General features: G+C 51.1%; 1 protein-coding gene across 1 annotated transcript; it reads left to right on the plus strand.

The window, feature by feature from the left end:
* Window positions 1-925: 925 nt before the first annotated feature.
* FAM210B (family with sequence similarity 210 member B) lies at window positions 926-10349 on the plus strand (the record flags this gene model as incomplete). Its single annotated transcript, XM_079719231.1, has 3 exons — window positions 926-1111; window positions 9286-9461; window positions 9676-10349. The coding sequence occupies 3 exons, from the start codon at window positions 926-928 to the stop codon at window positions 9890-9892; spliced, it is 579 nt and encodes a 192-aa protein (XP_079575357.1). The 3' UTR covers window positions 9893-10349.
* Between the last annotated feature and the right edge of the window lie 2365 nt (window positions 10350-12714).

Genomic DNA, 12714 nt, shown 5'->3' on the forward strand with positions numbered 1-12714 from the left:
TGCTCTAGAATTCATTCATTCCACTGGCCGACCCCTGACACCCACCTAACGGCTTGTGGCTCGTGTCCCCCCTCTCGCTGGCCCGTGTTGCTCTGTACAGAGAGCCGTTCCTGGGGGGGCAGCCTAATGTCCACTCCTCCAGCTTTTCTAATGGTTTTCCAAGCAACCGTTCCCTGTGGTTAAAAAGAAAATTTTTGTCCGCTTAAAATAGCAAAGATCTAGAAATATTCTGGATCCTCTAGTTTGAACCAAAAAATGCTACCGGGGGTTCAGGCATGACAAAAGGATGAGGATAAGAGGCCTCAGGGAAGGTTTCATTTCTGTGAGCCTCAGTTTCTTCTTCTGCAGAATGGAGACCAAAAATTATTATCTTTATTACAGTTAATAGTTGACTACCGTGGTAGATTGCATTTCCCAAACATGGTCACGACAACATTTCCCATTCCACAAGCCCTTCCACACGTGACCTTGTCACTTCCCGTCAAGTCGGAGGAACCTGACCCCCTCTCTCCTGAATCAGGGCTGGGCTGGCCTCTGACTCGCTCGTAACCAACAAGATGAGTCAGGATCCGCCGACTGGAATTCGCAGGCTGTAGGAAGGGGTGCACGTCTCCAGGTCCTCCCATTTCTCGCGGGCCTTCAGCTCCGGCCCCGCCCCGGCCGCTCGGGGCTCCAGCCCCGCCCCGGCCGCTCGGGGCTCCAGCCCCGCCCCGGCCGCTCGGGGCTCCAGCCCCGCCCCCGCAGGGTTCCAGCCCCGCCCCCGCCGCTCAGGCGGCGGAGGGGCGGGGGTCGGTGGGCGGGGCCAAGGACGGCGCGCGGCCCCGGCCCCACCCCGCCCCTCCGGGCTCGGGCTCCCGCGGGCCCCGCCCACTGCGCTGCTCCCTCTGCTGTCCGCTGTGCGGGCGGCGGCGCAGGGCTGTGCACCATGGCCGGGCTGCTGGCGCTGCTGTGCCCCACGGGCAGGGTGGGCGCCCGGGTCGGGTCTCGCGCCACCCGGCTCCTGGGCGCTGCCGCCCCCCGCGCCCCGCCGCCCGTGTTTCTGCCGCTGCTCGGGCCCGGGCTGGACGCCCCGCTGCTGCGCGCGGCCCGCGGGAACTGCCAGGGCCGCCAGGTAAGCCTCCCCGCCCCCACCCCGAACCCCGGGCGCCCCGATCGTCGGCCCATCTCCGCCGAAGGAGAGCCTGACTCGCGCAGCTGCCCGAGACCAAGCACCTCCAGGGTCCGCAGGCCTCAGGTCTCTACAAGTCAAGGAAGCAAGTTCCCAGTTGACAGCCGGGGAAACTGAGGCTCAGAGAGGTGTGGCGACTGCCTAAGGTCACAGCCTCCAGGGGATCCCAGGATCCCAAAGCGTCAGGCTGTACTGTGGTGGTGGCCGAGAGGATTGGAGATGGGGCCTGGGCTTGGTATCGACGTTCTCACTGGGCGGTAGAGTTGTTCCCTTTGAAGTTGAGCCAGGGCCTCCTCCCTGGGCCGAGGAGAAAGGCTTGGTGGGTGCTGCGGTCTCTAACACCCCCCAACACTTGCTGCCACTCCCTTTTTATCTAAACTAGTGGGCAGGCCTCCCTGTCAGACTGCAGGAAGGACGCGCACAAGAAACCCAGTGTTACTTCATTGCATCAATATTTCACTTCGGTTGCTTCTGTGTATGCTAACTGAAAACTGGTTTCTATTCAGAATGGTAATGCAGACTATCCCTTTTTGAAAGTTTTGAAGTGGGTCTCCTTAGAGAAAAAAGGTGGTAAGCAGTGAAGTCTGGAGATCCAGAGCTAACAAGTTGGGACAAGCAGTGCCTGGAGCTTTGCACCTTTGGTCCCTTTGCCTGCCTGCATCCACTCACCAGCGGTGCAGCCCTACCCCAAGTGCTGAAGGCCTCTGAGCCTGTTTGCTGACCTTGCAGGCATTTAAAATAGCACCTTCCCAACAATAGTTTGGGGAACAGTTCCATGAGCTGATGTGGGCCTCAACATGGTGCCCCCGGGAGCCAGTGCTTCCTGAATGTTGCATAGGCATTTGACCCATGACCTTACCATGCCTCTGCCACAGGTGGAGAAACTTCCTTCCCTGTCTTCTGCTCCCCCATCGGACAGGCGTTAGATCTTGTCTCTGCCTCCTGAGCCCAGTTAGGGGGTCCTCATGCGTCTGGCACCCTCCGCGCACACCCAGCTGTCTCCTGGTGATTCTCTGTGGATCAGCCCAGCTGTCCCTTCCTCCCGGAAGCCTTCCCTGACCACCAGTGATACCTTGGGTGCGTCCACTGGCCCCCTCCTCAGCCCCATGGGTGTGCATCTTCTATGCGCTCATCATATGTCCTCCTGACTTGCTGGTCTGTCTTGTGAGCCTGGCACTGGCAGGTGTGTGTGTGTGTGTGTGTGTGTGTGTGTGTGTGTGTGTACTGCTCCCCCACCCCATATTTATTAAAGTAAGAAGCCTGTATTAGAAGGGTGAGGAAGGTTTGAGGAATGAGCCAAATATCTTGCTCACAAGTTCAGATTGTTTAGAGTGACACCTGTTTTCACTCATGCAATAAGTAATATTAATAATAAACACTATATTGTGTTTACTTTGTACCAGGCACTGTTCTGAGTACTTTGAAACTATTAATTCATGTAATCCTCACCACAACCCTGTGACGTAAGCAATACTGCCATCCCCCGCCCCCTTAAGCCCAGAGAGGTGGAGTAACTTTCTGAGAATCACACAGAGGTTACCTGTCAGAACTGGGATCCAAACCAGTCTCGTTCCAAGGCTTCTGCCCTCAACAGCTGTGCTGCGTTCCTCACTTATTTGTGAGTGTCTGCACTGCGCTAGGCGCTGCTCTAAGTGGTGGTGGGGGGGAGGATAGAGCAATGAACAAAACAGACGTAAACCACCCTCAGGGAGCCTGACGTCTAGTGAGAGGGGAGGGACGATAAACAGAAAAGGGAAATATCAGGCTTGTTGATGTGACAGGTGCTACTGAGAAATGCCAAGCGGGGAGGGAGGGTGCAAATGGGCAGGGCTGCAGGGAGGGGTGCTGCCAGTTTAATAAATAAGGTCATCAGGGAAGGGCTCCCCGAAAAGGCAGCGTGTGAGCGAGAACTGGGAGGTGAGGAGGACACTGGGGCTCAGAGAGCAAGCCGTCTGCAGATGAAGGCACTTATTTAAGAACAGACACCGGGGGAGGTACGATGTTGTCTGCATCCAGGGCAGCGACTAAGGATACATCACAGGTTCTTAAGGTGATATTTCACGAAGAAATGAATGTCTGAAAAGTTTCCATTCCTTGCAGGTCATCGCCTCAAAAATTCCTTTATTTCAGTCTCTTTATTCTCCTCCAGGGTTAGGAAGAAAAATGCGTGACCCACAATGATTAAAGAGATTTCCAGGATAAAAGGAAGAAAATTGTCCATATAAGATTCTAACTCTAGAGAGTTAAAAAGTAACCACAGCACCGGCTAACAGGAAATTGTCTGTTGTGTCTGAATATTTTGTCCCTCCCATTGTCTTGCAGTAGATACTGGTTATTCTGTAGCTGGAAGTCTGGCTGCCTTTTTTTTTTTTTTTTTTTAAGGAATAACTTTTTTTTTTTTTTAACTTATTTATTTATTTATTTTTGGCTGTGTTGGGTCTTCGTTTCTGTGCTAGGGCTTTCTCTAGTTGCGGCGAGCGGGGGCCAGTCTTCATCGCGGCCTCTCTTGTTGTGGAGCGCAGGCTCAGTAGTTGTGGCTCACGGGCCCAGCCGCTCCGCGGCACGCGGGATCCTCCCAGACCAGGGCTCAATCCCGTGTCCCCTGCATTGGCAGGCAGATCCTCAACCACTGCGCCACCAGGGAAGACCTGGCTGCCTTTTTATTTTTCTTTTCTGACCAAAAGGCCTTTTGCCAAAATAGAGGTCGTACAGAAAAGGGCTCTCAAGAGAGAGAGACAGTTCCACCCGGTTCTGGCAAGTAGACAGAGGGGACATAATGAAGTCTGGTTGGGCCAGATGTCCAGGGTGGGGAGTGAAAGGGGCTTTCACCCGTCATCAGCCTCAGGACGCTGTTTGGCTCTTGGAACCGGGGATTGTGCACTGCTCCTCCTATCAGGGCCTGGCAGATCTCCCATCCGGGCACTTCATCCGCAGCCAAAAGGCGGGTGGGGAGCTGTTTATCAGAAGGAACCTGAGCTCGCAGCGGCTATCTTGGCTGCTGGGCGTCAGAGAACAGGGAAGGCGCAGTGCCGGCCCAACCGAAGGGTACTGGTGACAGTTTCCCTTCTCCCCTCCAGAGCCTCGACGTTCTGGAACAGGCTCTTCCTTGAGGAATGGTCAGCTCTTGGGGGACCTGAAGGGGAGCCTGCAGCACAGAACTCAGTCTGGGCGCTGCCAGCCAGCTCACAGCTTTGCCCCAAACCTTGGTCTCCCATCTGTCAAAGTGGCAGCGACAGAGGTGCCCACGTCGTGGGGTTGTGAGGGTTTTTATGGGATGGCGCCTTTAAAGTGCTAAGCCGGCACCTGGCTCAATAGAAGGGGCCTCTCCTGAGGACGCTGGTGGTTTTCCTAAAACCTTTCAAAAAATGTTATGCTTTCCTGCCTATCAGAGCCAGTCTCTGGGACCCCATAAATGGATACTGGATTTTAGTAGCCACTCCCCTTTTTTTTTTAAGTGTTTGTTTTCATAAGTCTGAAAAAAGCCCGCAGAAGTCAAAGCTAAAGGCAGAGAGGAAATACAGTTCGTCCCCCGCCTTAGGACCTTAACACTTAATTCCCAGGGACTGAGCAGCCTTTAATGAAACAGATTTAATTTTAATTTAAGCTTTAATTTAAAGCTTCCAGGTGTTTTGGGGTTTTGGTTGGTTGGTCTTTTTTTTTTCAGTCCCAACTGCAGTTTGGGAACAAAAGAGATGCTCTTTCAGTTGGGAGGTAATGAAAAGACTCTTTCAACTAATAAATCTGAGTTTTGTACCAACGTTTTTGGGAGCAGGGGCAAATGAGTAGCTCCTGTGTATGATTAAAAATCAAGGATGATTCTGGGAAAGGTTTGACTTTTTTTTTTTTTTGGCCACACTGCGCGGCTTGTGAGATCTTAGTTCCCTGACCAGGGATTGAACTCGCGCCCTCAGTGGTGAAAGCGCAGGGTCCTAACTACTAGACCACCAGGGAATTCCCAATTCTGGTCAAGTTTTAATCCAAGACTGAATTCCACACCCTCCTCGCCGTGCGTGGAATGTGGCCCTTCACTGAGCCTTACTTAGTTCTTTTGGGGACAGTAGGAGAGTCTGCTTTTGTGCCTTCTTATCTTCTACGTACGTGCAGCAGCCACGGTTTATCTTCCATTCTAGCGGCTGGTCCAGAGCCAAGCCCTCCTGTCCAGCATGAAACCAAGCTGACAGGCTGCCCCAGGGGTTGCCAGACACAACAGGGCTCCAGACACTGCAGACGTTCTTTGTAGGGCAAAATGTACTGTGGCTCCCAGCTTGCCCTGAAGAGTAAATTTTAGAATCTGTACTTTGTATTTCAGTTGAATCAAATTCTGCTTCATAAAAAGGAATGAAGTTTGATACCTGCTACAACGTGGGTGAACCTTGTAAACATGATGATAAGTGAAAAAAGCTGCCGTAGTCTCTTCGGGCTGCTATAACGCCATAGACTGGGTGGCTTAAACGGCAGACATTCATTTCTCACAGTCCTGGAGTCAAGAAGTCCAAGGTCAAGACGCGGGCAGGTTCAGTGTCTGGTGAGGGCCTGCTTCTGAGTTCACAGACAGCTGTCTTCTGTCTTCTTGCCGTGTCCTCACATGGTAGAAGGTTCGAGGGAGCACTCTGGGGTCTCCTTTATAAGGGCCCTGATCCCATTCGTGAGGGCTCCACCTTCATGACCTAGGCACCTGCCACCTCCAGATACCATCCTGGTGGGGATTCGGTTTCAACATACGAATTTGGGGTGGGGGAGGGTTTCCACCAACATTCAGTCTGTAGCAGAAGCCAGTCACAAAAGGCCCCATGCTGTATGGCCCCGTTTACATGAAACGTCCAGAAAGGGCAAAACCATAGACAGAAAGGAGTTTTGTGTTTGCCTTCCCCCATCAGGATGTGGGAGAGAGGAATGGGGAGTGACTGCTAATTGGGTGACAACAATGTTCCAAAATTAGATCCTTGTGATGGTTGCACAACTGCAAACACAAATAAACCATTTGACTGTATGTTTTAAACCTTAAGATGGACTTTATGGCCTGTAATCTATATACCAGCAAAACTGTTACCAAAGTGGATGGGCCTCCCTGGGGAGGAGGAAGAAACGCACGTGGGGCGTTAGGTGGTGACGGCCCGATGGAGGGAACTGCGCAGGAGCGGCTGTGTGAGGGTCTCGGTTTTAAAGAGGGTGCTCCAGGAGGGCCTCCCAGAGGTGATGTCAGAATAAAGACCTGGAGGCGGGGCTATGAGGACGTCTGGGGAAAAGCATTCAGGCAGAGGGAGCAGCAGATGCCAAGGCCTGGAGCAGTCCTGGCCTGTCCTGCTTAAAGCAGCAAGAAGGCCACGTGGCCCCAATGGGTAGCAGGAAGGAGAATGGGGGGTGGGGCCTGGAGGGCTGAGGGGCTGGTGCTTCCAGGAGGCCTCTGATGGGGGTGGTGCTGTAATCCCACCTCGGTTTTTACAGGCTCCCTCTGGCCACTGTGTTGAGTGGTCTAGGGTGGGATTGGGGGACCAGCTGGGAGGGAGGCCATCACAGTAACCCAGGGGAGAGATGAGGGGCCTGGGCCAGGTGGTCCTGAAGCAGCGTTCTCTAAACCCACCTAGGCTGGCACCGCTCAGTGCCCCTCCGGTCAGTAGCCCTGTCTGCTGCTCTGTAGGGTCAGCCCCTCATGGGAGACCTGCGAGGTCAGGCCCCAGGCCCCTGGGTGGCCCCTGGTCTCTCATGTTCCTGCCCACAGCCCGGGCAAGAGGAGCTTGGGAGGTCTGGTCCGAGTGCCGTCAAAGAAAGAAAACAGCCCAGGAGGCCGACTGCAGTGGGCCCAGTGGAGGGCGGGGCAGTGGATTCTGATGGGCAGACACCGTCACGTCCTGAGGACGGAAGGGCAGGGGTGGGCCACCAGGGCTGCTGGCTTAGGGGACAGCACGGATGAGCATGAGGGATGGAAGACGCAGTGCGGGCCTGGCGTGCGATGGGGGGACGAGGCTTGGGTGGGCAATGGAAGTATCTGAGGAGGAAGGGGACCTGCTGCACTTCAAACTCCTTATCAGGGAGTTCCCTGGCAGTCCAGTGGTTAGGACTCCGCACTTTCAGTGCCGAGGGCGCGGGTTTAATCCCTGAACGGGGAACTAAGATCCCAAGGCACAGCTGTGTGGCGTGGCCAAAAAAATGAAAAAGTAAAAACTCTTGATCACATCCTAGTACCTGTGCATGCACTCCAGCTCGACCCCTAATACACCGGGCAGAGATGGTCCCTTCACCCTCGCAGTGCTAGGAGCCAGGCAAGACGACCAGGTCCCAGCTCCCTGGAACCACACATTCTGGGCCTCTGGCCAACAGCAAACAAGCGAAGAACGGAATGCTTACCTACATGTATTTGTTAGATTTGTTACATTATAAGCAGGACAACTCCTGAAGATGGAAATCTCAGAGAGGGAAGTAGAGATGTGATAGCATGGCTGCCACTGAGGGCGGGCAGCTGAGGTGGTCAAGGAGGGCCTCTTGGAGGAGGTGACGTTTGTGTTTCCAGCTTAGGAAGTGGCGTCGCTCCAGTCTGTCGCAAGGCAGGTACATCTGAGAAGGGAAGGCCACGTGGAGAGTCTGCTGAGGGCGGGCGGGCAGGCGCAAGGGGAGGCAGGAGTGCTGAGCAGGCGTTTACCTGGCAACGCCGGCTGATCACTTAGAAGCACCAGGGGAACTGATACCTAATTGCAGTGCCCAGGCCTCACCACCCCACATCTATGAGATCAGAGGCTGGGCGCCTGGGCATAGACAGATGGATCAGCAGCATCCGGGTCCCCTGGGAGCTCTTGAGAAAGGCAGCGTCTGCGGGGAAGCCCCAGACGTGCTTGGTCACAGCTCCCGCCTGCCCGCCTGGCAGGGGCTCCGAAGCAGGGCAGGGCCGGGAGGACCTGTGCCTCGTTGCGGTTGGAGGCTGCTTCCCTGGGCACCTGTGTCATTTCACTTTCATCCCTGGGGATGCCACACTGCATGTCATGTGTCCCCACCCCACCCCACCCCCACCGCAGCCTTTGAAGCATGGCTCCACTGCAGCATGTTCTAAAAATACAAGAAAGCAGCCGTCCCGCTGCAAAGTCAGTAGCCAGAGCTGACTGACCCAGATGCTGCCTGTGAGAAGAGCTCTGAGGTCTGTCGTTAGAGCTGAAGAAATCCTTTGATGAAAAAGGCACTCTCCATATTGAGGAGTTTTGTCTTTTTAATCCAAGGTGGTGGTTTTTATTTCTCCCAAACATTCCAGGCCTTGTAGATGCTCAGTAATCGTTAACAAACACCCCACGCAATGAATACTTTCTGTACTAACCCGGCCGCTGCATTTATGGCCCGGGAACTAGCCCTCCCTTTCTCCGTTGAGATCTCAGGGGTAAATCTTGATTCCAGAAGTAAATATGTCACGGCTTCTGCTCCGTTTTATTTCGTACCCACTGTCTTGTAGAGTCTGGCATGGTTGTCACGTCACCACAAACCTGGTGGCATGAAATGACACACATTTATTCTTTTACAGCCCTGGAGGTCAGAAGCCCAAAGGGGGTCTCACAGGGCTAAAGTCAGTGTGTGGGCAGGGCTGGTTCCTTCCAGTGGCTCTACGAGAGAATCCATTTCCTGCCTTTTCCAGCTTCTAGAGGTGCCTGCATTCCTTGGCTCGTGGCCTTTTCCTCCGTCTTCAGAGCCAGCAGCACAAACCTCTGCAAATCTGACTGCTTCTGTCCTCACATCTGCTCCTCTGACCCTCCTGCCCCTCTCTGTCCACTCACAGGACCCTCATGATTAAGGTCCCACTGGTCCCACTCAGAAAATCCAGGATGATTCGCCCATCTCAAGATCCTTAACTTAATCCCACCTGCAAAATCCTTCTGTCACATAAGGTAACATATTCACAGGTTCTGGGGACCTAGACATCTTTGGGGCCACCGTTCTGCCCATCGTACCTGGTACCCAGCCCTTCACTGCACTCAGTGGCTTAGCGGGCATTAGCCTCAGCTGACAAAGAAAGATGGTAACTCATCCCTCACTGGACAGGAAAGAGCAGAACGCTGCCCGAGTCGGAAGCTGTTGATGACCAACCACTAACATCCTTGCTCCTGCCCTAAAGCATCTCCCCTTCTTTGGCTTGTGCGCAGGACACCAGCAAAATCACTGTGACACCAGGTGGCAACATCAGCGGTACAGAGGAGAAAAAGCAAAGCAAGTCGCAGCAGCTGAAAAAGATTTTTCAAGAATATGGCGCCGTTGGCGTGTCGCTGCACATTGGAATCTCATTAATCTCTTTGGGCATGTTTTACATGGTTGTTTCAAGGTAAGATTTTGACAGTAATAGATATTTGTTTTTCGCTGTCATCCAAGTGTCTTTGGGAATAAGAACTTTTTTCCTAAGACTTTATATTCATCTAGCTACTTTCATCACATTTTTTAAAATACTGTAAATGTCATAGCCAAATTGATGGGTTAACTGCATCCCTTGCTGTAGTAAACATCTTTTGTGTTTGTCTGTTTGCCTCTCTCCCCTCCAGTGGTGTGGACATGTCAGCCATCCTGCTTAAACTCGGGTTTAAAGAGTCACTGGTACAGTCGAAAATGGCAGCAGGCACAAGTACTTTCGTGGTGGCCTATGCCATCCACAAGCTGTTTGCACCCGTGAGGATCAGCATTACCGTAGTTTCCGTGCCCCTGATTGTCAGGTATTTTCGGAAAGTGGGAATTTTTAAACCTCCAGCTGCAAAGCCTTGATGAACTCTTCAATTGTGGGCCTGAAAACCTATTTCTTTGAAATGATACATTTTGGACTGGTTTTATGATGTAGGGTTTATGGTGGGGGTGAGTCACGGGCTAGCTGCTGTCTTCTCATGAATAGCATTTACTTTTGCCAGCAAAAATTCAGGGTTTCAAATCACTGTAATTTTTTTGCTTTAAAAGTTTTGGTAATGCTATTCATCATAGGGCTCGTCTGCATCATCTAAAATGTCAGCAAAGCATCACCTTTGAGTTATCATCTGAAACAAAACTGTCAGCCAGGAAATGTTCCTTCTGGAAGATCATTGGTGAGGGTCTGCGTGCAGAAGCCTCAGGGGTTAATCTTTGCTCAAGTTCTTAAAGGGCAGCGATTCATTAAGCTGGTTTTTAAAATTCCCCTTCCTCCAATATTCGCTGTCAGGCTGCCTTCGTTTTAATATGCAGTATTGTGCAAAACAGCTGCCAGTGCTACAATTAATGAAGCAGAATTTAAGACTTCACAATATGGAATCAGGACCTTAATTAGCATCAACACTTTGACATTCATTACACTTGTTTGGGGGGAAAGAAAAACAAGTATTTCTGGTACGTTTTACTGATCCCAAGACACCTTCAAATCTGGACGTGATGGGGCCTGCCTCAGCTGATTTTTCCCAAACTTTATTAAAGTAGGTCAGAATCATTTGTCTCTGTTTCGGTAAAATACGGAAACTTCATCCAATCGTAATGGCATCAGTTGGCCCCGGATGCCTGTGTCCTCAGAGGAATCTGGATACTGCACACATACGCAAAGCTGAGACAATCTTGGCCTAACTAACTCTGTCTCAGACTTCAGACATTCCAGAACTAGTGTCACAGTGTTTACATTGTGTTGCTACTTATATTTTTTAATTGAGTTAAAATTATGTATGCAAAAAAAGATTTTGTATCACCCTCTAAAAACGTAGAATTACTAGCAGTTGCTGTCAATGGGAGACAACCGCAAAATAATAATACAAGCCAGGCAGGGACCGAGCTAGTTTACCAGATAAAGGGCGTGTGACTTTAGGCCCCTCATTCTCTGTTTGGGACATTGGTTAAGATAGAAATGCAAGCACACAGATCCCAGTTGAGACAGTCAGGAGCAAGCAACAGAGAAGGAATATATTCCCGTGGGCTTCAGCATCACTGACGGGACACTGGCTGCACACCCAAGGAACCCCAGTGTAACCAGCCTGCCCTGACACCATGGTTCAGGGGTTGCATTTATGTTTCTGGCTCCCAGATTTATTTTTTTATTTTAGTTTTTTGGTTTGATTAACTACATTTGTGACAATCAGAAAACTCAAGGAACTATAAACGGATCGTCCTGGTTTTACTGAGATCTGACTATTGACAGTTTCGTTAGCCCGTAGTAACCCATGTCAATCAGTTATTTCAGTTAACTTTTATGAGAATCTTTGTGAGCCAGATTCTCCACTTACAAGATCTTTAAAGTGGATCTGTTATTCCACCCCCCACCCCACCCCCTTTTAAAGCAGCCCACTGCCAAAAGGTTTTAGCAATTCAAAGTTGGAATTAGACTGCCTTTCTGGGGTCTAATCCCCAGGACACGTTCACAGCAGAGAGAGATGGCACCAGTGCTAGGTAATTCCTCATGAGGGCAGGACCAGCACTTTTGTGTTGCTGTCCGTGTGTGAACAGTTGGCTCTGGGCTCCTAACCACCTTCCTCACCGGCCTCCCAACCACAGATCGTGAGTAATGCCTATGCAAAAAAGCCGATAGGGATTCCTACCGGTGTAAGGGCTTGAATGGGAGTGGACTGAAAGGGCAAGCAATAAAACAAATTATACCAAATAGCCATAGCGTTCTCTTTTAAGCCCCAACTCCACTCCACTCCAGTGGCCAGTTGTCAGAACAGAACAGAGTAACTAGAGAGGAGAGGCAATCAAAGGATCAGGGAGTTACAGCATTATGTGAATTCACCAGCAAGATGTACAGATCACTTGTATTTACATTGTTTTTATGGAACTAGGGGAATAAAACTGATGATCTATTTTAAACACTAAGCCATTGTTCACCTCTAATTTTTTATCTGACAAAATGAGCAGCTTAAATTCCGTGAAACAAATAAACATCTTTGTAAAGTTTATGAAGAACTTTTTATTCTTAAAAAGCCATCACTGCTGCCGATTATGAAGCAGCAGTGCGTGTGACTAGTTTATTAATGCTGTGCTGCTGCAGTGAGCTCTTTTCTGTGCTTGTGTGGGATTGTTTGGGGAAATGACAGCTTAGCTAGTATCACTGGTGGGGTTAGTCATGTTGTGTTGACTACAACCGGGGTGAATGGATGAACTACTACTCTGGATGTAAAAGCTCAAGACTGTGGGAACCAAAAGCTCCTTTGTCCCAAGGGGGCTAACCAGACACAGCAGTTTTACTCAGTTCTTAAGTTTCCACAACTATCGGCAACTCTGACATGCAAGCGTATAGCCACGTCCTTCTGTGTAGACATTTCTGATTTCTGTAGGCCTCTTGCACTGAAAGTCGGCCATGAAAGCATATTTCCTCTCCTAGTTCTCAGTAAGTTCAACACTTCCACCTTTGCCTTCATCATGGTCAAGTTCACCATCTTTGGTTGATGCACAGATGTTGGCAGCTAGAAATACGTCATTTTACGTGATAGGAACACATAGAACCTGAGACCAGCTCCTCTCATGGCACCTCCTCATTTCTAGGCCAAGAGTGAACAGGTGGTGAAAAGAATTACCCATGCACTGCAGACAGGTGTATTTGTGGACTCAGGTTTCAAGTTCACACAGATGCCACAACTCCAGTG

Source organism: Hyperoodon ampullatus, assembly GCF_949752795.1.
Source record: "Hyperoodon ampullatus genome assembly, chromosome: 14".
NCBI classification, from domain to species: domain Eukaryota; kingdom Metazoa; phylum Chordata; class Mammalia; order Artiodactyla; family Ziphiidae; genus Hyperoodon; species Hyperoodon ampullatus.